At 42.9% G+C, this 24073-nt stretch overlaps 1 protein-coding gene across 1 annotated transcript; it reads left to right on the top strand.

Moving 5' to 3' along the window:
* The first annotated feature begins 2194 nt into the window (after positions 1 to 2194).
* nr3c1 (nuclear receptor subfamily 3, group C, member 1 (glucocorticoid receptor)) lies at positions 2195 to 23981 on the top strand. Its single transcript, XM_084549637.1, has 9 exons — positions 2195 to 2639; positions 3266 to 4464; positions 15827 to 15987; positions 16198 to 16314; positions 16417 to 16698; positions 16894 to 17038; positions 18000 to 18130; positions 18679 to 18836; positions 18994 to 23981. Exons 2-9 carry the CDS (start codon positions 3266 to 3268, stop codon positions 19144 to 19146), a joined length of 2346 nt encoding a protein of 781 aa, XP_084405763.1. The 5' UTR covers positions 2195 to 2639; the 3' UTR covers positions 19147 to 23981.
* Positions 23982 to 24073: the final 92 nt, after the last annotated feature.

Raw genomic sequence — 24073 nt, 5'->3', positions numbered from 1 at the left:
TCTTCTCCTTGAATTCTCCTTCATGCTTGATGCTACATTTGAAAATGAGCATTTTCCCTTACTGGTGGTTAGGCAAATAGGATAATTATAAGCCACCAGTTAATAACCATCCCATAATAGTTCATTGCTTACAGCTCTTTCAGTGGCATTGACTTGGAGTGTCTCCTTGAGGCCACTAGAGGGCAGTGCAGTCAGTAGACAAACAAGGAAAGTACACTGCCTGGCCAAAACAAAAGTCGCCTCTAAAAAAAAGTCACACACTCTAATATGTTGTTGAACCGCCTTTAGCTTTAAATAGAGCACACATTCACTGTGGCATTGTTTCAATAAGCTTCTGCAATGTCACCAGATTTATTTCCATCCAGTGTTGCATTCATTTTTCACCAAGATCTTGTATTGATGATGGGAGAGTCTGATCACTGCACAAAGTCTTCTCCAGCACATCCTTAAGATTCTCAATGGGGTTAAGGTCTGGACTCTGTGGTGACCAATCCATGTGTGAAAATTATGTCTCATGCTCCCTGAACCACTCTTTCACAATTTGAGCCCCATGAATCCTGTCATTGTCATCTTGGAATATACCCGTGAACATCAGGGAAGAAAAAAAATCCATTGATGGAATAACCTGGTCATTCAGTATATTCAGGTAGTCAGCTGACCTCATTCTTTGGACACATAATGTTGCTGAACCTAGACCTGACCAACTGCAGCAACCCCAGATCATAGCACTGCCCCCACAGGCTTGTACAGTAGGCACTAGGCATGATGGGTGCATCACTTCATCTGCCTCTCTTCTTACCCTGACGCCCCCATCACTCTGGAACAGGGTAAATCTGGACTCATCAGACCACATGACCTCCTTCCATTGCTCCAGAGTCCAATCTTTCTGCTTCCTAGCAAATTGAAGCCTTTTTCTCCGGTTAGCCTCACTGATTAGTGGTTTTCTTAAGGCTACACAGCTGTTCAGTCCCAATCCCTTCAGTTCCCTTCGCATTGTACGTGTGTAAATGCTCTTACTTTCACTATTAAACATAGCCCTGAGTTCTACTGTTGTTTTTCTTCAGTTTGTTTTCACCAAACATTTAAGTGATCGCCGATCGCTGCACCACATTTCTTCCTCAAAGACGATGGTTCTCCACTATCCTTCCAGTTTTTAATAATGCGTTGGACAGTTTTTAACCCAATTTTAGTAGTTTCTCCTTAGATGTTTTCTCTGCTTGATGCATGCCAATGATTTGACCCTTCTCAAACAGACTAACATTTTTTCCACGACCACCGGATGTGTCTTTCGACATGGTCGTTTAAGAAATGAGAAGCTACTCATTGCATCAGTTGAGGTTAAATAACTTGTTGTCAGCTGAAAGATAATCACCCAGGCAGTTATTATCCAATAGGAGGCTCGTACCTGTTTGCTTAGCTAAATCCAGGTGGCAACTTTTTATTTTGATCCATCTGACCAAAGATCAGAAATCTCAACAGCAGCAGTTGCTTCATACATAATTTTCTTTTTACAAAAATTACAACTGGTGGAGGACAGTATAGCAGAAAATACCCAGTTCTCCGTGCATTTACTTAGTGGGGGATTAGATCCCTATGAAAACACAGGATTTCTCCACAGATAAAGGAGAGCGGGACCCCACTGACATCGAACATCCCTCTGAGTACATTGGGAAAGACACAGATGTGACTCAGACTCCTATGTAGGGGATGCCTTTGTGACCAGTCTGGCAGACGATGCTTTGCTTGTGGACGAAAGCTCAGATCTATCTGATCCCTCTGTTGTTTAGAACGACTGATATTGCACAAAGAAAAGCAACTGAAATGCATGTAATGGTATGTTGTTCAATAACACAGCAACAACACCGTGTTGCACGAGGGCAGTATGAGTAAGCGCTGGATTGTTAACTGTGACATAAAACAGTCTCGAGTTCACATCCACGCCCAAACATGAGCTGAAACACGTATTATATAACCTCTGAATAAGCCATCTGTCATAATAATAACACTGTATTGTAATAATGTTTTGTCTGTTGTCAGTAGCGCTTCAAACGTCACCATTCTATCTCTATGTGTCATTATTTAGTGGTATATATATATATATATCCCAATAAAATCTTGTTTCTTTACTATTTTTCACAAATAATACTGATCTCAGTTTTGCCTCTTCAGCATATGTTTCCATTATTAGTTTTCACAAATTACCGCGAAACTCTACCTCAAAGTTTGCCTTTAACTCCAGCACATGAGCTGCAGGTCCCCGGGGCGGCCAGCAGGAGGCAGAGCTGCACGCCGCACTCAGGTCAGCCATGGGGCCGCCGTGCTCAGTTCTCCATTTTGTATGTTTTTCCTGGAGGTTAGCGCCTACTTTCCTAATGGCTAGCACATAAATCCCCATAGCTTAGCCAGTTTAACGTTTTGCGTGACAATTGACGGTCGGAGGGACCCGAGAGGAAGAGCGGAAGCCGGTAACGTAGATAAACCGATGAGTTTTTACCGTTTATGTAGCCATGTAGCATCGGTGCGACGGTTGAGGAGTAACGTTAACAGAGTCAGTCAGCGTGTTGTGAACTGCCACTTTCAGCCAAAACAATGTTGACAGACGACCTGTGGACACGTATCAGAAACCAGTCATTTCAAGGGTAAATATGACACTTTATATATGTTTGAGTTTATACATCTGCTCGGTTAAGACGGAACGCAGCAAGCAAGCTCGTTTAACGCTGGATATATATATATATATAGTTATAAGGGCATGTTAGCTAGCAGGCTAGCATTAGCGTCAACGACATTCGAGCGAAATGTAGGCACGTAGCCACTTTAACTGTTAGCTACCTAGCACAGTTAGCCACGAGCTAACGCTAGCATGTCTCGGACTTTGTTAAACTTTCCTGGTCACTGTATGTAATGTGTAGTTGAACACTTGTTATTCTCATCGGCAGTAGTTACGCAGTATAAAGGGCGTACAGAGCTGTTTGTGCGTTTTGGTGAACATTTTTTTGCTAATAGGTAGCTATAGCTAACGCTGTTAGCCTGGTGCCTTCACCTTCGGTAACTATCGAGCGCTCTCAGGGGGGTCACGCTCGGCAACTTTCCCCAGTAGTGCCCTAACTATAGCTACCTTCTCTGTGTCTGTAAATAATCGTGACATCTATAAACTCTGCCACACTGTGAGCTTTTCTGCTCGTCTCATGATAATGTGTTTGCTGTGTTTTCGCTGCACTCTCCGTCAACGCTCTCTCGTCCTGTCCCCCCAAAAAACAAACAGATGGACGAAGGAGTGAAGAAGGTGACGTACAGAAGAGATGACCATTTGAGCAAACTGGTCTACACCGAAAGCCCTGAGGAGGGAGGTCTGTTGAAAGTGGCTCCCCACAGTGCCATGTCCATCACTTCTGCCACATCTGTTGCTCTTCCACCCAGCCCACTGATGCAGCCAGGACAGGTGCCCAACGGCCTCAGCAACACCCCACTTCCGGAGAAGCTTACCTCCACCTCTGTCACTGCCACTGGTGGCTCCTTGTTAGAAAGTGCAGAGCCCAATGGCCTGACCAGAGATCAGAGGCCTCAGCAGCAGCAGTTGTTTCAGACACAGACTTCCACAACATTTGGGCAAAAGTTGCCACAGCTGGAGGCCAGTATAGCAGACATAAACCAGTCCTCCATGGATTCACTTATTGGGGGCTCAGATCCCATCTTCTTCCCTATGAAAGCAGATGATTTCACCATGGATAAAGGTGAGCAGGACCGCATTGACATCGACCACCCTTTTGAGCACATTGGGAAAGACATGGATGTGAACCAGAAGTTGTTCAGTGACAACACGCTGGACCTGCTCCAAGACTTTGACCTCATTGGGTCTCCCTCAGATTTTTATGTCGGGGACGATGCGTTTCTGACCACTCTGGCGGATGATGCCTTGCTTGTGGACGTTGGCTCAGACAGGGACGCAAAGGTTGTTGTCGTGGAGAACAGTAACACCCCAGAGTTGGTCTCTGTTTCTCTCAATGGCACCAATATGACAAGCCAAGATCAAACCACCTCAAGCATATCCACGACTGCTTCCGTAACAGCTACAACCACTTTGTCTGGATTAGTTAAAAAAGAAAAAGACCCTGGCTTCATTCAGCTCTGCACCCCAGGAGTGATTAAACAGGAGAAGACGTCTGCAGGCCAGAGTTACTGCCAGATGAGCAGCGCTTCCTCTGCGGACATGGCCGGCGCTAACCCCATCTCCATCTGTGGGGTCAGCACATCGGGAGGACAGAGCTACCACTTTGGAGTTAACCCCAGAAATAACGAAGCTCCGCAGCAGAACGATCAGAAGCCAGCGACCAGTCTGTTTCTTCCGGTAACAACCATTGGAGGGCCCTGGAACAGAGGACAGGGTGTTGGGGATAACTCGTCAAACCACAGGGCCAGTGAGACCTTCTCAAGTTCTCCATCCTTTCCCACGACCTTTGCCAGGTAAGAAATGCAGGCAGCTGTGTGATCTTGGCAGTCTCATTAGCTACGCTTATATAATAATGTTTTCACACTAGTTAGGGGTTACTTTGACACCTTTGGGGATCACCAGGCATTTATTGTTCTTTCTCAAACATGGGAGGTGTTACGGTTTGTCCCATTTTTGCAACAGACCTGTGGTCTCTAGAATATTTCAAAGCCTGGTCATGAGCGTCACACGCTCGCTTTAGGTAACTGATTATTACTCAATAATTTCAAACCGAATAAGAGGAGCAAAAACATTTTAACAACAATTTGTAGTTCTTGGCTACCATAATGTCTTTTAATACGATTTATACTGTTTTCATTTAGTGTGGTGGCCGTAAAGACGAGATATTATTTGGACCATCTCTTTTTGTCCCAGCATACAGTTAACTGATTTGTAAATTCAGTTCCTGATCTGCCTACTTTTAGATCCAGAGAGGCCTCCGACTCACCGTTACTGTTGACGAGTTGTTACCATAAATGAAAACTGATGGCTGCTGATTGTTTACACTTCTTTATTGTTCCCCTTCTTATAACACTGTGTGTTGGGAAAAATTACGTCGGAGTTATAACTGAGTTGGATTTGATTGTGCTCGTGTAAACTGAGAAGAGGAAACAAAGGGGGCCAGAATAAGAGATAGGACGTCATACCCCTGATCAGTCTTAAAAAAAAATCAGTGGTAAAGACAGTGTATGCATCAGCGCTGACATAAGTTGATAGTTTCGTTTTTTGTTTTACTTGTGTTGTTTATGCCTCAGCCTGTTCAGGCTCTGTTATCTGGTTTCACTAATCAGACATTAACAATTCTGGATAACCGGTCTACCAAAGGTGGTTATCAGCTTTATAAAGTTCACACACTTAACTGCCTCTCACATCCAGCGTCAACGGGAAAAAAAAAATATGCAGGAGATTCAATACATCGTTGAAGTGGTGCATATTTTCACAATTAAAATATATTTTCGTAGCTGCAAACACGTGTTCGCGGATTATATTAAGAGGAGAAATGCCGTAATGGAAAGAAAAACACATTAGCTGTAATAATTAGTACGGTGTTGTTCCTGTTTGTGGGATTCTGAAGGGACTGTGGCTCCTGTGGTTGATAGATGAGGAGGTGGGCTTTTTTTTTTTTTTTTTTTTTTGTGTGCTCTTTGCAGGTTTCGGTTGCAGTGTCGGTTGCCATATCAACGGAGCCAGATTTAAAATAAAGCCACCGTCATGACCAAAAAAAAATGTCCTGGGTTAACCCCTAAGATGGTTAACCCAGGACCTGAGATAGTACTTTTTGGAGGCAGGCTTCGCCGTTGTATAAGCAACAAGCGTGGGGACATTCAGATTTTAAAAAGTCAGTATCTGTTCTACTTTCTGGTTTATCGTGGGGGGGCTTGTGATATTATTTTGGGTGTATTTTCTATCTGCTTTAAGCCATAAATAAACCTGAGGTCTGCACTTGCCTGCACTTGAAGCAGATGTGTCCCCATGAAGCAGCTGCGACGGTTCATTCAACAACAGGGATGAATGAGTTGTGGCTTTAAAGGAATGATCAGGTCTACGTTGCACCAATCAAGTGGAAAATGTGAAAAAGGGGGGGCTTCTTTCATCGATTTTGAATCTTAGTTTCTGTTCTCATTTGTTTCCAGTGTGCTCCCATTCAGAGGAGTGAGCGTTTGCACTGCTCGTAGCCCCACAAAGTGTCTTTTGTGCAGTTAACACTTTGGGGCCTTGTAGAATTTTTACGAGCTCAGAAGTGAATGTGGCTTTGGGGCCCGGTCTTCAGCGGCTGCGTGAGAGAATCAGCCATCTTAGCTTGGCTTTCGTGTGTGTTGTTTTTATGTTCATGCCTGTCTGATTCGGTATCTGCTTCAGTATCACACAGGGAGTGATCGGCTCAAAGACTGGCACGTAGAGAGAGAGAGAGGGAGGAGTGTCAGGTCAACAAGGGCACCGACGTGGTTGTGTTTGTATTGCTTGTGCAAGTAATGCCTGGTACCATCTTCATGACTGTTTGACATTTGTTCCATTGCCCGATCACCAGGAACAGATGGGGAGAGAGACACACAATACACCTTAGCGTCCTTTCACACAGGAGGCTCTAATCGCCCCGTCTTTGTGTTCCGTAGAGGCGTGTGTGTTTAAACATAGTAGGATTATGTCTGTGCATGTGGTGTGAAGCGAAACTATTTTGCGTGGCCGGTCACTGGCTTGAGAGCGTGTGCAAGATTAGCACGTCGGCGTGTCTGTCTAATGTTTGGTGCTCTTTTGACCCAACCTGTGTGACATTTAGCGGTTTTGCCATTAGCTGAACGCTAGGCTCGTGCGCGTCTGTGGTTGCCAGGCTGTTTGCATCGGATCTGAATCTCCTCCAGCTTCTCACGCAATCGTGCAGCTGCTGCTTCCTCCTAAAAACTTTGACTCAGAGGACCGTGCGTGTCACTGAGCAAGCCGATCTACTGTAGCTCCAGTGGGTTTTTTTCAGCGCTCGTCCAACGTGCACACACACACACTGATAACGCAACCCTCTTTCACCCACATCACCTGCGCTCTAATTTTCCTCCTTGTTTCTCCGTTTTAAGCGTCGCAGTAACACAATCAGACTCGACTTGCCTGTTCAAACAAAATGAAGAATGCTTCAGAAATGGCTCTGTGTTGTTCTTATTTTGGGAAATGACACGCCCTCATCACGCGATAACTGGTTTGACACGTGAGATGACTTTTGTGTTGAATCTCACTGGAAGATAAAGCCTGAGTTGTATGGAGGACAAATTCCTCTTGTAGATAATGACACGGCTCTTTATTACGCCTGTGTTATGTAACGGTTGTTTTTAGAGCTGCATTTCCCCTTCAGCCTACGTATGACTGACCCATGTCATGCAGCTTTGCTTTGACTTCTCGTACGTTAGAATATAAAGTTATTAGTACAGTTCAGATATGTTATTTATGATGTAGACTGTAAGTTAGTGCAATTCGCCTTTGGCTAAGCCCCGCCCCCCTTAGTTACTGTTGCTACGTCCGACATTCTCTTCTGGGCTGTGGTTTTCTGGTTATCTATAAGGCTCTGGTATCAACGTGGCTTATGCTGTGGCAGCTCTTCCTGCTGAACTTTTGTCAAACTTTTTATAAAGCAGCAAATAAAAGTGTCCGATAGAAGTAGGCAAAAAAAAAGGGGGCTGCAATATGCGTTCGGAGGCTATATTCAGGACATGATACAAGTGAAACGCAACGAACAACAAAGGCATCCAAACAGAGGCAAAAGCAGTCAAAAGGCATTTATAATGGCCGATAAATGAATATTTCAAAAATAAAATAAAAACGAAACACCCTTCAACCATGTCATGAGTGTTGGCGTTGTATAGTTTAATTTGTCCACCAGAGGGCACTCTACACCGTCCCTGTTGGCAACACTCGTGTATAACTCGTGCTGATCCAGCCAGAGTCGGGCAGAGAGAATCAGTTATCCGCGAGTAAGATCATCGGTGAAGTGTGTTCATGGTGAGTTGGTCACGAGACATACATTGCTTGAATAACAATTAAAAGAACATCCCCATCAGTTCTCTTAACTCAAATAAGCATGACAAAATTCGTGACTATCATGTCCAGTTTTGCTGCTGTTAAATAAGCCGAGAGCGAAGCGGAATTAGCTAATTACGTTACGTTGTTACAGTGTAGTTGACTGACTGTCCTTTTAACTTTGGACAATGTGACTGAAGTATTTCTTTAATAGCGTGACAGTTATAGCAATGAGACGTATCATCTCTCCTTGGCCTGTTATATTGAAAATGTATGTTTTACAATTTGCAGTATGACGTTATCCATTGCTAAATTATGGCTCATCATAGACTAGCTAACCACAAAGCTAGCTAATGCCACTATCAGTGGAAGACCGCTAACGTTAACATTAATGAGCTTGGAAACCACAACGAACTAATTCTGCCTAAATAAAGTACTGTAATGATTACTGTATTTATAACTAGCATATCTCTAGTTGCAGTCCCTGCATTGTAAAATGTAAGTTAGACTTGCGAGGAGTGAACATTTAGACATAGAGAAAAAGTATCAAACGTAGCTTGTGCATAAAAGTTAGCTTTTCTTTTACACGTGTATGAAATCCAATGACGCAAAGTGTGCGTTGCAGACTGTCGTTCAGCCGCAGCATTAACGAGTCACATAATGGATTTAGATCGCTAAATAGTAGGTTTTAGAAGGCAGGCAGCAACTGATGATTGAAAATGGTTTGATGTAGCTTGATGGAAAGAATTTAAAAAGTGCAGGTAAAGGGATGCATTATCATATTATTTTAGTTAAAACTCATAACTACAAATAACTAATGTTAGGGAAATCAGTTAATGTTTTGTTGCGCGTTTCTGAAAAAAAAAAAAATATCGGCCGATATATCGGTTTTTAAAACCAACAAATATTTGTATCGGTATCGGCCTTCAAAATCCTTTATCGGTCGGGCTCTAGTGATGAGTGCCAGATGTTTAATATTCCTAGGGGGAATCATACTTTTGCAAAAAACCGGAGGAGGTTATGGCTTCAGGCCATAAAAAGGGCAGATTGGGGTCCAGGTGGTGTTTTGTTTTAGAGCTATCTTAATTCTCTATCTATGAGTTTAAGTTAGCACCGCATGCTCGTCCATGTTCACGTTCATTCATGTTAAAGTTTAACAAAGTTGTAAACAAAAGACGTTGCGTTCAGTAAATCTGTTCGTAGCAGGCTAGCAGCTAGCGCTAGCTAACTGATATCACGTTTGCGAGTGCTAATGTTGTTATAGCATGCCGGTTGGATCATTACTTCGGAAATATCCCCTTTCAACTTAACTACAGGTTGTATTTTAATACTTAAAACACGAAATACGTAAACATTAGCCAACATATCTTAGCAAGTAGCCTGCACGTCAAATGACAAAGAGCTCGAAATCTACAAAAAGGTAAATTCAGCTAAATGTTCAAGATATGTGAGCAAGCCAGGTAAGCTCTGTGACTAAAGAAAAACGAAGGGTTCTTAACTTTAATTTAAAAGTAAAATCGGGCTGTCCGATTGATGCCGCTGTTAAAATTGGCTACGTTTTACATTACCCGCCTAACATGATAATTATAGCCATGCATGTACAGTAACATTGCAACATTAAAGATGGACAAACAGATCCAACTAAAATCACGTTTTATTGAGTTTGCAGTTGTGCATTTATATACAAACAAAACAAAAAAGATTGTTGTCGTAGGGGACGTCGTAGTCAGTCTGGCTTTCTGCCCCCGTGGATGCGCGCGCACCCAGTAATGTTTGTAAACAGGAAACCCGTCTATAACGTTGTATTTCTTCAGCGTGTGCTATAGCGTATCAACAACTATGCAACTTAAGCTGTAACGGTGATGTTTTGGTTAGCTCCACAGGGTTTTGCGCGCACATCATTGGGCTTATCCATACCCTATGAGACGCCTGCGTTAAAGTCAATGGAGCGCTGTGGAAAAAGTGTCGGACCCCCTGTGGGAGGAGCTCTCTTGGCTGCGCTGTGATTGGTCAATCTACATTCTAGGGTGTGGCTTAGCCAAAGGCGAATTTCTGGCTCGGCTTTGAGTAACTTGTGTAATTACTTCAACATTGCCACTTGCAGGGGTAATAAACCTGACTCACCGCATAGAGCTGGCTGTTCTCGCATGCTGTTGTGTAGCTTTATTATCAAGTTCTCTCTCTCTCTCTCTGCATATTGCACATTTTCTGAGTAATCTGTGGTTCAGGTTTTTCCTTCATGTAAAAAGGTTTCTCAAGTCATTTAGTTTGAATCTTTAGACATGTTGTTGACCAAACAATGTTTGGGGAAACTAACAGATGAATCCATAATGAAAGCATTTGATCGCTGCAGCGCTAATATGATCTGACTGACTGGTAGTTAGACAGACAGACAGCGTTCGGGCCTTGCTGACTCATGGCCCGCTGTGCACGACACGACTGAATCAAGCCTCGGCGAAGAGCGCAGCCAACGCTGAGCTCCACGAGGTGGTTAAACTCCAGAGAATTTCCCATGTGGGAAAACTGAGTGTACTTTGGAAACTGTCTATGACTCATTGCTTTACTAAAACACAGAAAAGAAACCACTTGAAAATAGACTGTCATCCAACCCAAAGCTGCATCAGAGCAGTTTTCTTCTTTGCCACAGCAGATGGTTATATTATCACCCCATATGGTTTCCTCAAACTACGTATAAAATAAGCAACAAACATATTTTAAATGAAAACCTACACAAGTAGATATGTGTACATTTTAGCCAATTTTTTTTATTGATTAAGCATCGTAGTATAGCAGCGTATGTAGTAAGCAATTATTTAATGTCAGGTCAGATTAGAAAGCCTTATCAGACCTCTGCTCTTATAGTGACAGGCCTTCGTTGTGAGGCTTCAGCTAAATCCAGTCCATAGATTCTTAGTGGTGCTGTATAAATTGCGTCTGTAGCAGCTGTGGTTCGGTGTCTGGTTTTGATACACGAGTAGTTTATGGTCTGTGGTGGGCCACTTATATATTGTTGTATGTATTTACACAAAGGATATATTTGGTATATGAATATTCTAAGCTCCCGGTCTTGGCTCAGTGTTTACAGTCTTAGTCTTTGGGGATAGCCAGGTCAGTGCCCACCCTTCACTTCGCTCGCCCATCCTCTTTCTCTTGCTTGCTGCTGTTTCTGTGCGTGTGTTTGTCTCTGTCTCCGTCTCTGTCCCCTGTTTTTCTTCCTGAAACCAAGGGCAGAGACCTTGACTGTCAGCAGAAGCTCTCAGCTGCTGTAAATCACCTTTTATGATTATGCGCTTGCGTCTGTATGTGACATGTGTGTTTGTCAGCTTTGTGTATTATATATATATGACTGTGCGCATGTGTGTGTGTGTGTGTGTGTGTGTGTGTGTGTGTGTGTGTGTGTGTGTGTGTGTGTGTGTGTGTGCATGTGGGTGTGTCATGAACGCTATGGCAGGCAGGAAGGCGGACCACAGAGCTCTGCCGTGCAGCTCTCACTCTTCTGACCTACTTTCCCTCCCGCCTCCCCACATCTGGCGCCGAGTGAATGCACCAGATCAAATGCCAGCCATTCCAGCCGCTTTCACGTTATTACTGCATTCCCCTGAAATCGCAAAATTTTTTTCTTTTTGGATATTTACATTTTGTGTTTTAGTGCGGGAGAGGCTTATAGAAAGTCTCCACGTTGAGGTTTTTATAGCTGCGCATTGTTTGTGCGCTTGTTACTTTTTGTAGTTGTTGAGTCAGCAAAGTCAAACTTTAGGGAGTGGGTTCCTCCCACATCCAGCAGTATCCTGCTAAAAGTATTAGCTCTACACAGTAGCCAGCCTTCAATTCATTGTACAGGCCAGGAAGCCACCTCCCATCCACACACAGCCACTAACTGCTCCTATTAAGGAAACTAATATGGAAACTCAAATCCTTAGGGGTTGTTTTTTCTGGTGCTCATGAGTTGGGTTTAGTTTCCTTGTCCGGTGTCCGAAGCCAAGCAGCAGTAGTTGTTGCTTTGGGCTCCATATATTACTAGTATTGAAAACGGGGATGTCAATACGGCATGAAGGAAAAGTCAATAGCTCTTTATAGACAGCGGCACCGAGGGACAATCCAGAGTATCGCATGGCCGTTAAAACACTTGAGGTCAGCGTGAGACCTGAAGGGTGCTCCGTCTCCATTCTGGTAATCTGCTCCAACTTTTGACTGAACATGTCGCATGAATGTGGAGTACTTATAAAGACGCACTGGCGCACACAAGGCAGATATTTTTAGAGAAATCCTTTCCAGCAAAACTTCACTCCCTGATAGAAGCTTTGTTGTTGTTCTGCATGTGAGAATGATTAAGAGCGTTGCAGACCAGTTCCCCTTTTCTATTTTGGTGGCTCTTACCTCGGGGAAGGAGCACTTCCCCCTCCCTCCGCTCCTCCTCACGCTCAGATATTTGATGAAGATGAGATGTTTGTGCGGTGATGATCTTTATCTGTAGCTGTAATTAGCTGTTACAAGAAATAAATAATAACTCAGGTGTAAACCATGTAGCCTCCTCTAGCCGACACACGTGAGTCGTATTCATATTTTTCACTGGGATTTGCACATTTGCAATGATCGGGTCCGAAGGAGGTTCATACAGATTAATGTGTGAAAATGATCCGTCATGTGAAAGGAAGAATAACAGGCCATTGCGCTGATGGCCCCAACAGCTTCTCATGTGGATTGACAAAGGCAGTGGGGTTTTATTTAGAGTAGGGGCCTGCCGAGCTGCTCGTGACACTCACGGCTAAAAGGGGATAATGAATTGTTAAGCTGGGACACAAGCATCACGGTAAACGTGTGACGTAGCTTTCCTCATCAAAGCCCAGGCTTATTGATCACACCACACTCCCTGCTAGATGACCGGCCGACCTCTTACGTTGAAGTTCGGGGCCCGTCTTGCGTCGCCTCTGCATGCGTGTGTGGCTCGACTCTGACCGACAGTAAACTCGGAGGGAATGCGAGAACTTCCTGTTGATAGCGAGCACGCACTTCAGCAGATGGTTTCAGAAAGGGGAAATTCTGTCTTCTCACATCACTGTGTGCAGTTTAAAGTGGTTCGGGCTTTAGTCGGTGAAGACGGATTCGCAGTGCGTGTCGTGATTGAACGTCATCACCTGGTTTCACATTGAGTTTTGAGGAATGCAGGACAGATGTCTCTCTTGTTGTTGTTGTTGTTGTTGAAAACATATAGCGGCTGCAGTAATTGGATTTGAACTTATAGGCTAAAGCCTTCTCCTAAAGCTGCCCTACTTACACCGTCCCAGTCAGCCAGTGAAGGACAAACTAGTTTCCCTTCCACACCCTCTGACTTCATCATCATCATCACCACCACTCTGGAGTCATTAGCCGCTCCACCCACCCTGCTGGTCACCACACCCTTCTGCTGCTTGATGGCGCTTGTGGTTGAAAATTAAAAGGTTTTTGGCACTGGAGATATTGTAACGCTCATCCCCACCGTGAAGTATGATCAGGAAGAGATCTGAGTGTCCCCCCCAAGCATCATTAAGGCAATAAGCAATGGGATAAGCTGTAAATGCAATATTTAGCCACTTTTCTGAAGCTACTTAGGTGTTTTTCATCAACACCTCTTGCTGGGGGTCTGTTTCCTCACCATATATGTTTTACTTTTCTGTCTGCTTGTATATGATTATCTGGTAGTGCTAGCGAAGTTGTTACAATACCAAAGTCCGTGCCGTTAGGTGAGTTGGATGTCGTTTATTATTTCCACTTTTACAGATCAGTAGATAATGAAGTTTCCGTGTGCACGGTTAATCTATCTGTGCGGGATTTGTTAGTTATATAATAATGAGCCCAATATCCAAGTCTAAAAACAGAGTTATTTGATTTTCACTGCAGTTATAGCTGTTTATGATAATGTTCCTTTTTGCTGAGGTTGTACACTTGACGCAATCGTTCAGCTGCTGGTTCTTTATATCAGTCATAAACAGCTTTGCTCTTTTTTAAAACAAGCGGTCAGATTTATTAGAAATGCAGGTTTAATCACAGATTTAGTCGCTGCTGTGCTCTGTCTCAGTTAAATCAGCCCCTGGTTTCGCCTTTCACTGCAGGACCATCAAGTACCGTATTTTCCGGACTATAAGTCGCTCCGGAGTATAAGTCGCACCAGCTAAAAAATGCATAATGAAGAAGAAAATAACATATATAAGTCGCACTGGACTATAAGTCGCATTTTTGGGGGAAATTTATTTGATAAAATCGGAGACCAAGAACACATTTCATCTTGAAAGGCAAGTTATAGTACTAACAATAGAACAACGGGCTGAATAGGTGTCTGGTATGTTAACAGCTATTCAGATAACTATAGCATAAACAATATAACATAACAAGTTTACCAAACTCTCGATCTCACTCCAAATCACTAAATCCATTGAATTCTTCATCCTCTGTGTCACTTCTAAGCAACTCCGCGAACTTCGGAGGTAGACGGCGCACCGCCGCTATTACGCAGGAGTAAAAGAAGTAGCAGATACTGGCACACAAGCCTAGAGTGCCCTCTCGCGGCTGTCAGTGTGAAAATAACGAACACGTGAAATTATATATTTTAATATATAAGTCGCACCTGAGTATAAGTCGCAGGGCCAGCCAAACCATGAAAAAAAGTGCGACTTATAGTCCGAAAAATACGGTAGGTGTTTAGTGAGCATCTCACTTTGTGGCATTTACATCTCCCAACCCAAAGTGAGTTGTTTAGCCGAACAATGTCAGGGTTGAATTTGAGCCGTACAGAACAAATCACTCAGGAAATGAAAGCTCACAGTCTGTCATGCCGTTGTCTTGAAGATGCATAATGTACAAACTTACTGACCTCAGTGTGTTGTCAGAGATAACACACTGAGGTCGTTAATAGACGGCCTCTTCTGTTTCGTTTTTAATTTTTGTTTTATTAGGCTGCTGAACCCGTATGGACTTTACACTCAGGTTTTCTCATCCTGCTACACCCACTGACTGACTGACTGCTGGAGTCTGCCCTGCTTTCATGCTAATACTCTCGTGTTGTAGAACTGAGAGTGAACTTTCCCTTGCTTAAATCTGCAGAAGTGTGCGCGTAAGACTTCTTGTTTTGATTGCAGCGTCAGATGTGTGCACACACACATGGGCAGACGGACCCGGTTGTTGCGTGTCTCAGGCTCAATATCCTCTCACTGTGGGCGTTGTTGTTGCTGTGGCCACTGGGTTACAAAGGGGGGGGGGGGGGTGTAAACTTTTGGTGCATGCTGCATGCAGCAAAGCCAAACGTCCTCTAGTGGTACTTTTGAAGAAGTGCATCTGTAACTAGTTCCCGACCGGGTCTGGAAACGTTTGCGGGTTCAATCAAACGGAGGGAGGGCGGGTTTATGACAACCGCTGAATGTATGATGTGACCGCAGATCTTGAGATAATTTAAGCTTTAAACAACCAAACACTCACAGTGGGACTCACTCTTCTCCACTCGTGATGGGACCAAACACTGACTTGAAGAAAAATAAGCACAAGGAACACTTTCAGTCTGATGAAGTGTGTATATATATATATATATATATATATATGTGAAGGGTATTTGTTCAATTTATTTATTTATTTAAAGGTTTAGTGCAGAACTGTAAATATGAACTACAGATGAACTCTCTGACTAGGCTACATAAATGGCATACTGTTCACATACATGATATGGTTTTAAATACCTGTGCAGCAGTGTTATAGTCTAATCTTTTTAAAACAAAACTTTTGTGCTACATTTTTGTTTGTGAAATGTGTTTTATAAAAAGTATCCCCGGTATTTGTCTCTGCTCAATCTCAATCAACTTCTTCTTCCAGTTCTACCTCCAGACAGGATGGGGGCGCCACCACACCCTTGGCACAGGGAAAAGGCAGGACTCAGAAAATCTGTCTGGTGTGCTCCGACGAGGCTTCGGGCTGCCACTACGGTGTTCTCACCTGCGGCAGCTGCAAGGTCTTCTTCAAGAGAGCAGTAGAAGGTGCAAAACCATATTGGGATTTTTATTTACGAATTGTAATAAACACAGCCACTCACGATGTTTATGCCACATAAGTTTACTGCTTTAGTTGGGATTTTAAATTTGACACATGATGATTACAAACTGTAATACAGCACATTTGTTATTCCCCCTCTAGTGTTGCCGATTAACGTAAATAACAAATGAGTATTCCTCTTCTGTGTGCCACAGGGCAGCATAATTACCTATGTGCTGGGAGGAATGACTGCATAATAGACAAGATCAGAAGGAAGAACTGCCCCGCCTGCCGCTTCCGCAAGTGTCTCATGGCGGGCATGAACCTGGAAAGTACGTATCAACCACAGTGTTGATGATAAACCTTGAGTCATCTTTCCTGTTCACCCTTTCTCTTTGTTATAACCTAACTTCTCCCTTATTTCTCCTCTGAAGCGCGCAAAACCAAGAAATTGAATCGCTTAAAGGGAAGCCAGCCCAGCAACCCGCCCGAGGTGACGCCTTCCCCGCCAATTGAGGCTTGCTCCCTTGTACCCAAGTGCATGCCTCAGCTTGTTCCCACGATGCTATCCTTGCTGAAGGCCATAGAGCCAGATACCATCTATGCTGGCTACGACAGCACCCTGCCCGACACCTCCACCCGCCTCATGACCACCCTCAACAGGCTTGGAGGCCGTCAGGTCATCTCTGCTGTCAAGTGGGCCAAGGCTCTGCCAGGTTAGTAGGGTACAGTGCGTATGGTGTTGATGTTTCATGCTCACTTAGTCATAAAAGTAAAATAACAACTATTCAGAATCTGGTTATCTAAAACAGATTCTTCTATGCTGGTTGGACCACATCTGAAATAGATTTAATGAATTTTTGAACTTTGATGTCCTGCCACACGTTGAGACTGTTCCTTCTTCCCCTCAGGTTTCAGGAACCTGCACCTGGATGACCAGATGACTCTGCTGCAGTGCTCCTGGCTCTTCCTCATGTCTTTTGGACTGGGCTGGAGGTCCTATCAGCAGTGCAATGGCAACATGCTCTGCTTTGCACCAGACCTCGTCATCAATGAGTATGTATTGTTTAGTCTCTCAGTTTGACTCCTGTTTAGTTTGATACCAAAAGGATTGGCTAATGTAGTTAAAATGAAAGTCCAAATCACATCCTCCGAGTGAAATTATATGTCGATCTCATGTGAGTTTAGCACTGATGTGATATTTCCTACTGCAGCTCTCTGCTGTGTGTCCGATCTCCCGAGAATCAAACTGTGTCTGTCAGCTGTCATTAGTAATAAGTCTTTATCCTTCTCACAGACTTGATAATGACCACCCTCAGCAGCGCATGTGTGCAATGAGTCGTAGGCACAGCTACCACCCTTATGGCTAAAATAGTCCTTTTGCTTTTGCTCTTTTTATTTCTTAATCAAGCTCAGAGTTAACAAGATTATAGTGTATATCTGTTTATGTCAGTCATCCCCATAAATTAATTTATATACAACTGTTGTATTTGTCATTTAATCATGGCAGAGTTCTGTAAAAGACATCTTTCATGAATAATGATCTAGACTGGATGACTTGTTGTTTCATGGTTTTCGTTTTAAGGACATTTCGGGTCCTTTTGACTCAGAACTGTTAAAGCAGCTCTAGTGTGGAATAGTTTTTAGAGTTTTGTGGCGTCTGGTGGTGAGGCAGCAATCATTAGAGTAACCTTAGGAGAGTAACCTCGTTAGGAAAGTCCACTACTTCAGCGTAAAAATATGTAAGGTCCTCTTTAGAGTCACTGTTTCTTGTGTGAATATAGACGGCTCGATTTAATCTAACCAAACACAATGACTCAATAAGTGCAGGTTATTAAACACAAATCAAAACAGGTTTATGAATACTGTATTCATTAGTAAATCCTTCACACACACAAATTATTACACAGAGCTGCTTCGTCTGTCTGACTGAGTACGCAGTTGCCTTATGAATCATCTGTGACACAAGGGGAAACGAGTATATTCCGTCTGAACCGTTTCTGTTTGAATCCACCAGGAAGCGGATGAAGCTGCCCTATATGGCCGACCAGTGTGAGCAGATGCTGAAGATTTCCAGCGAGTTCGTCCGGCTGCAGGTTTCCCACGACGAGTACCTGTGCATGAAGGTGCTGCTGCTGCTCAGCACAGGTTAGTCGGGTTTAGCTTAGAGCAGCAGGGACTGCTCCAGACCTTCCATTATCACATGTTGGGGTGTGACTATGTTAATGCGAAATACTATTATTCTAGTCCAATACGGTGTACGGATGCCAGGAGTTGATGTTATTAATGAATGCACAGGGCAGTACATCACATTGCAGCACTTTCTTCACTCATTAACAAAGATGTAGTTACTATAAATAAGTCAGTTATTGATTAGAAGTAGAGAGTACGTGACTCTACATCATGTTGTCTCCTGAATTTAATCTAGTGCAGGAGAATGAAAGGTGCCAAGACTTTATAATTACAATCGAGCTGATAGAAAAACACAATATGTCAGGTTTGTCTCCCATAGAACTGATGTTTATTCATTAGTTGCTATTTTTGTGATTTACAGCAGTGACAATTACTATAAAATTTTAAAATCGTCCTTCCACCCTTGCAGTTTAAAAGTTTAAGCGTTACGTGTGACACTGCAAACTTGGGTACATCGTCCTTATTTCTGTCCCAGATGTTGACGTTGAATTTTTCTCCCACAGTGCCAAAGGACGGCCTGAAGAGCCAGGCGGTGTTCGACGAGATACGGATGTCGTACATCAAGGAGCTGGGAAAGGCCATCGTGAAGCGCGAGGAGAACTCCAGCCAGAACTGGCAGCGATTCTACCAGCTCACCAAGCTGCTGGACTCCATGCACGAGGTACAGAGACAGAGCGCTTTGTGGCAGAGGCTCAGGTTCTCGGCAGCTTTCTGACTGAATCCTTTAACAGCGACCTGTTTGTTATAGCTTAAAGAAGTGTAGTGTCTTTCTCCTGTATCGTGTGTTAATCACGGGCTCTTCTCTCGTGTGTCTGCAGTTGGTCGGTGGATTGCTCAACTTCTGCTTCTACACCTTCGTGAATAAATCCCTGAGCGTGGAGTTCCCGGAGATGCTGGCGGAGATCATCAGCAACCAGTTACCAAAATTCAAGGCCGGCAGCGTCAAACCTCTCCTCTTCCACCAGAGATGACTGAAACCCGTAACAGACACAATGCCTTAAAATCCCACCGCATCACCTCACTACCCCCACCCAACTCAACCAACCCCCCCCCACCACCACCACCCCACCCTAAAGGAGTGACGATGAAAGGACTGAGGATCCAGGGCGAGGAGTGAATGATGTCTTTGGGAGCAAGTATGCAACTTTGTGGAGAGGCTTACGGGTCTGGACGGAGAGAGAGCGGGGATGTTTGTGTAGAAACCAGGCGGCGAGCACAAGAGTTGTTGTTTTGTTGAACAGTCCCAAGACGTAGTGTATAACCATGCATAGGAAACATTTGTAAGATAAAAGATAATCACAAATAGAAAGTAGGCTAACATCAACGTCGTCTCAGGATTCTTACCTTCAAATTCAGAACGATATCTAAAATAGATAGAACAAGTATCTATGTACAGGTTCTGATAGTATTTTCTACATTTTCAAATTATAACAGTTTATACAGTTTTCCAGGTCGTTGTTACCCAAGTAGGTAACGGCGCTTAATAACATGCTCTTAAGTAGGCTTTTAGACTGTATGTTCCACTTTTAGTTTTCATAGGAGGCTGTAACAAAATGTTTATCAGTCACACAGGGGGATGGGGTGGGGGGGGACCTGTTTTATAGTCACTTAAAAGCATATTTTTGTTGCTTTTGACTAATTCGGTGAGACTATTAACCGAAGTCCAGCAGTCAATGGACGATTTCTCCCACAAGCTGACCTCTTCCAGGTTTACACATGTCTATTATAAAAGGGAAAAAAAACAAAAACATGTGCCTTTTTTGCTTCAAATATCATGTTAGTCATTTTCTTCCTACCATAACCTTCACCAACCTGTCTGGTTGTCTGGTCTACTTTCGTATGTTGATTGTACTTTTTATATATATATATATATATATATAACATGCAGTTGCAGGTTTTTCCTTGGTTTTCCAATGGCTGTGTTTATCTTAAGAAGTGGCAGCTCGGTCCATCCTTCGTGCGTAGAAACGATTCTTCTAACAATAATCGGAGCCTGCTTCCTTTTTTCGTGCGATCTCCCTCGTCTCCTCAAGTGCGATTTGGGCACTGGGAGCTGCTAACGGCTTTAAAAGACTGTGAAGAAAGACTGTTATGCTGTCTTTACTGTATGACCTTGGATGGAAGTTAGACCCTTTTCCAATAGGAAGTAGCCCATACTTGTCTTTATTTTGCGCCACACTCCTGCCCCTGTAGTCCCAGTAGTTGAATGAGATGAATTCTTGCGTCTATCAATCACAAGAGAGAGGGCATATTTTATTGTGTTTGAAAAGTTATGTCATTATTAATCAGGATTTATCATTGTGGTGGTTTTAACAAGAAGTAACCGTCCCTCACATTAGTTTTTTTTTTTTTTTTTTAGTAGCCTGGTAAAAATGCAGTTGTGAGTCTGCAGCTGATTCTTGGACTGAACGTCCTTGCTCTCATTAAGCATCTGCTTATATATTTTTTATTGAAAGCCTTTGTGCTGTCATCTCGCTAAGTGTTTGGAAGGAATAGTTGAACTTTTAGGGAAATGCATTGAGTTTTTGGCCGAAGAAGAGTCAGACGGTGGTTAGCCTAGCTTAGCTTAGCTTAGCTTAGCTTCAAAGACGGAGAAGAGCTAAACTACAACCAGCACCTCTTAACGCTCATCAACTCAGATGTAAAAAACGACATCTTCTTTTGGTGGGTTATATGATTTCTTGCCTTGGATGAGTTACATCCAGAAGCCTTGTATTGTTGCCTAGCAACTGGTCCTGGAAATAGTCCAGATGGTTGAGTTGTCCTCATTCTGTTTTATTGTGCGAGTTAAACACATGCGTTATACATTACTGAGATGTAGATGTTCTTCATTCAGAGCCAGGCCAGCTGTTTCTCTGTATCCAGTCTTTATGCTAAAGCTAAGCTAACCAGCTGTCTTGTTATATTTATTGTAAACACACAAATGGCGTCAATGTCCTCGTCTGGCTTGCGGCAAGAAACTCAAAAGGTATTCCCCAAAATGTCAAACTATTCTTTTTAAATACGATAGCTAACATATACAGCACTTTGGATGAGACATTGTCAGATTTGTTACCCTGTAAGCTTTGACCCCCACCCCACCCTCCCCTCCTTCAACGCCCTGTAGGCACCTTGTCCCAATGTCTTTAGTAGCTTTGCACGTTTATTTGATTGTCTTTTAGATAGGTGAGCCCCAGCTGTTGAAAGCACTTAGCCTCAGTCACCTCACAGAGTCCTGTCACAGAGAGAGTGAAGCATTTTTGACGGTGGAGGCAGGCAAAATGGATCCTTTATTCTCTGGGAACTATTTCAGTGCCAAACTCCTGTTTTGTCTGTTTTCAGCGATTCTGAAAGTTGGTCAGTATTTGTATGGAGAGAGAGGAAATGAATCCAAGCGTTGAAGCTCATTAATTAGTAGAAAAGTCCTCAATTTATGAGAGCTTCAGTCAACTGGATATAGATGTCATTAGTGCGAGATAAATGAGCTTTATCCGTAACACTTGTGTATTGTGTCGCCACACGCGTTAATGCAGGTCTGTCAGCGTTTCCTTTCTGTGCGGTCGAAGTGGGAATTTGAAATGTGTTGCAATGTTTTCATCACTTTGTCTGCTCGGCTCGGCGTCGCGTTTCATAACCTGACTTGTTTGTGTTTAAAGCTTATTGATCCAGGTTTTTAAATGATTGTTGAAGAGGAATTTGTTCAAAAGAGATGCTACAGGCAGATTAGAGACGAACTGTCAGTTATGAATAATTGGAAAAAAAGATGTGAGCAACGTTAGAGTGGTAAATATTAAAGATGTCAAATTGTTGTGTTTCTAATCTACCCCAACGACGAATATAAAAGCACTCATTATGTATTTTAAACTGTTCCCATGCTCAGGTTGTTACAATTGTCTGATTTCACACAGTTTGTTCCGTGTTTAGTTGTTAAAACCAAAAAACTGTTTGGCAGTTTGGATTTCCCCCAAAATGTGTCCGCTTCTGTGTTTTACGGTGTTTGTCGGGAGCAAAGTTTAGCTTCAGATGAGTAAAGTTTGAGGAGTCCGCTGCCACCGACGTCGTGACAACGGATGCTTATTTTTCTTTCAGGTTTATTCAGAATAGTTGAAAACCATCCTCATTACCTGCAGAAGGCTTACTCATGGGTTACTTTCACATTCAGTGTATCCAAATCTCTGCTGCTGCTGCCGCCGCCGCCGCCGCCGCTGCTGCTGTTCATTTAAACAGAAATATATACATATATATATTTGAAAGCACATACTTGCCTCTTCTCGCTCAAAAATGTATCCTGTTTCTTATACATTTTTGAGGAGGACAACTGAATATGCAATAGAAATGACAGATAATCTATCATCACCACATAATATAATGTCCTAACTTCCTTTTTTCTTACTTTTTTTTTTCTGATATAAGCTATTTGCATACAACGAGATTCACGTATAACTTTTATCTCTGCAGGCCAGATTATCTGGACGTTCAGGAAACAGCAATCAGTCCACACACACACTTTAATGTTTGACTACAAGGTGACCAAAGCAAACACAGACGAATTCAACATACTGTCGGCGTAGAGGAGCTCCGAGAACACAAATGTACAGTCGTTTGATTTTAAACATTTTATTTTTTTTTAATTTTTTTTTTTTTACTCTTTAAAACCGCTTTGGTCAAACTGTGTAATACTGTGAATAGGATCGGAGTCTGTCTTTTTCACACACAAAACTGTTTGTGAAAGTAATCAACCTGCTTGAATCTTTTAAAAAAATAAAAAAATAAAAAAAAAAATAAGAAAGATTTGCACTACCCAAATATTGTTTGAAAATCTATTTTGTATAAAACATATGCAGACATTAACTTTTAAGAACTATCAAGGGCGGATCACGTTTCACTGGTATATGCTTTCTCTAAAAGAGCTTTTTGTTTCGCTTAAAACAAGTTTAATATGTACATATAATCCATTGTAAAGAAAATGTGGTGTATTTGTCTCCAAATAATAGTTTTTCAGTACCTACCCTCTGTATTATTTCTCCTCTGTAGTGTGACTCCTGTTGATCTTCTCCTCCTTTGATTAAAGGTCGAAGCGTATGTCTTTGTGTGGTACTTCTCAAAACAAGGAACTGTATGCTTGTGTTTGCCGTGACGGTGACTGGTCGCGGTGAGCTCGTTGTAAGACACGTTTCATGATCACAGCAAGCACTTGTTCATCAAATAAATAAGCTTTTCCATTCTGAGACACGGTGTGTTGACTGCTGAAATCCACCGAGATCAGGGATTCACTGTGTGTTTGCAGAGTTCAGTGTCTTGGGGTGACTCAGATCTCGATGGTTTTCGAGATTTTCGAGATTTAACCGCCTCTTTCCCAAATGAAGCAACAAGGTGGTGATTCAGACCGCTGACTGTATATGGACGCACCCTCCCTTGAGAGCGCTGAATGGGAGTGGCGCGGGGCAATCCTTGATCCAATTTAAACAAGTGAGTTATATAAAAGGCTGTATATTGGTCAAGAATGGAGAAATCAGCTAGAGAGAATAAATGAGTTCTCTGCAAACATGGAGGTGTTGGAGTTTGCCTCAAGCGGACATATTTGGAACTGCACCGTTTAGAGTTTAGTGTTTCTGCCCCGGAAGTTGACACTCGTTGGAGACATTCCTGCCCAAAATCATAAGTAAGACACACTTACAGCAGTTATATTGCCAAAAGTATTCACTCACCCATCCAAATAACTGAATTCAGGTGTTCCAATCACTTCCATGTCCACAGGTGTATAAAATCAATCAGCTAAGCATTCAGACTGCTTCTACAAACATTTGTGAAAAAATGGGTCGCTCTCAGGAGCTCAGTGAACTCCAGGATGCCACTTGTGAGACAAGTCTACTCATGAAATTTCCTCACTGCTAATTATTCCACAGTCAACTGTCGGGG

The sequence above is a fragment of the Chelon labrosus genome, assembly GCF_963514085.1.
Source record: "Chelon labrosus genome assembly, chromosome: 8".
In the NCBI taxonomy this organism is placed as follows: Eukaryota; Metazoa; Chordata; class Actinopteri; order Mugiliformes; family Mugilidae; genus Chelon; species Chelon labrosus.
The sequence above is the reverse complement of the archived record's forward strand: the minus strand, read 5'-3'. Positions and strand labels throughout refer to the sequence as shown.

Bases quoted from the DNA above. Each gene is read 5' to 3' on its own strand.
- nr3c1 (XM_084549637.1), top strand. From the start codon at position 3,266: ATGGACGAAGGAGTGAAGAAGGTGACGTACAGAAGAGATGACCATTTG. The intron at 15,988-16,197 runs GTGCAAAACCAT...TGTGTGCCACAG, and splicing joins CTTCAAGAGAGCAGTAGAAG to GGCAGCATAATTACCTATGT. The intron at 17,039-17,999 runs GTATGTATTGTT...TGAATCCACCAG, and splicing joins CCAGACCTCGTCATCAATGA to GAAGCGGATGAAGCTGCCCT.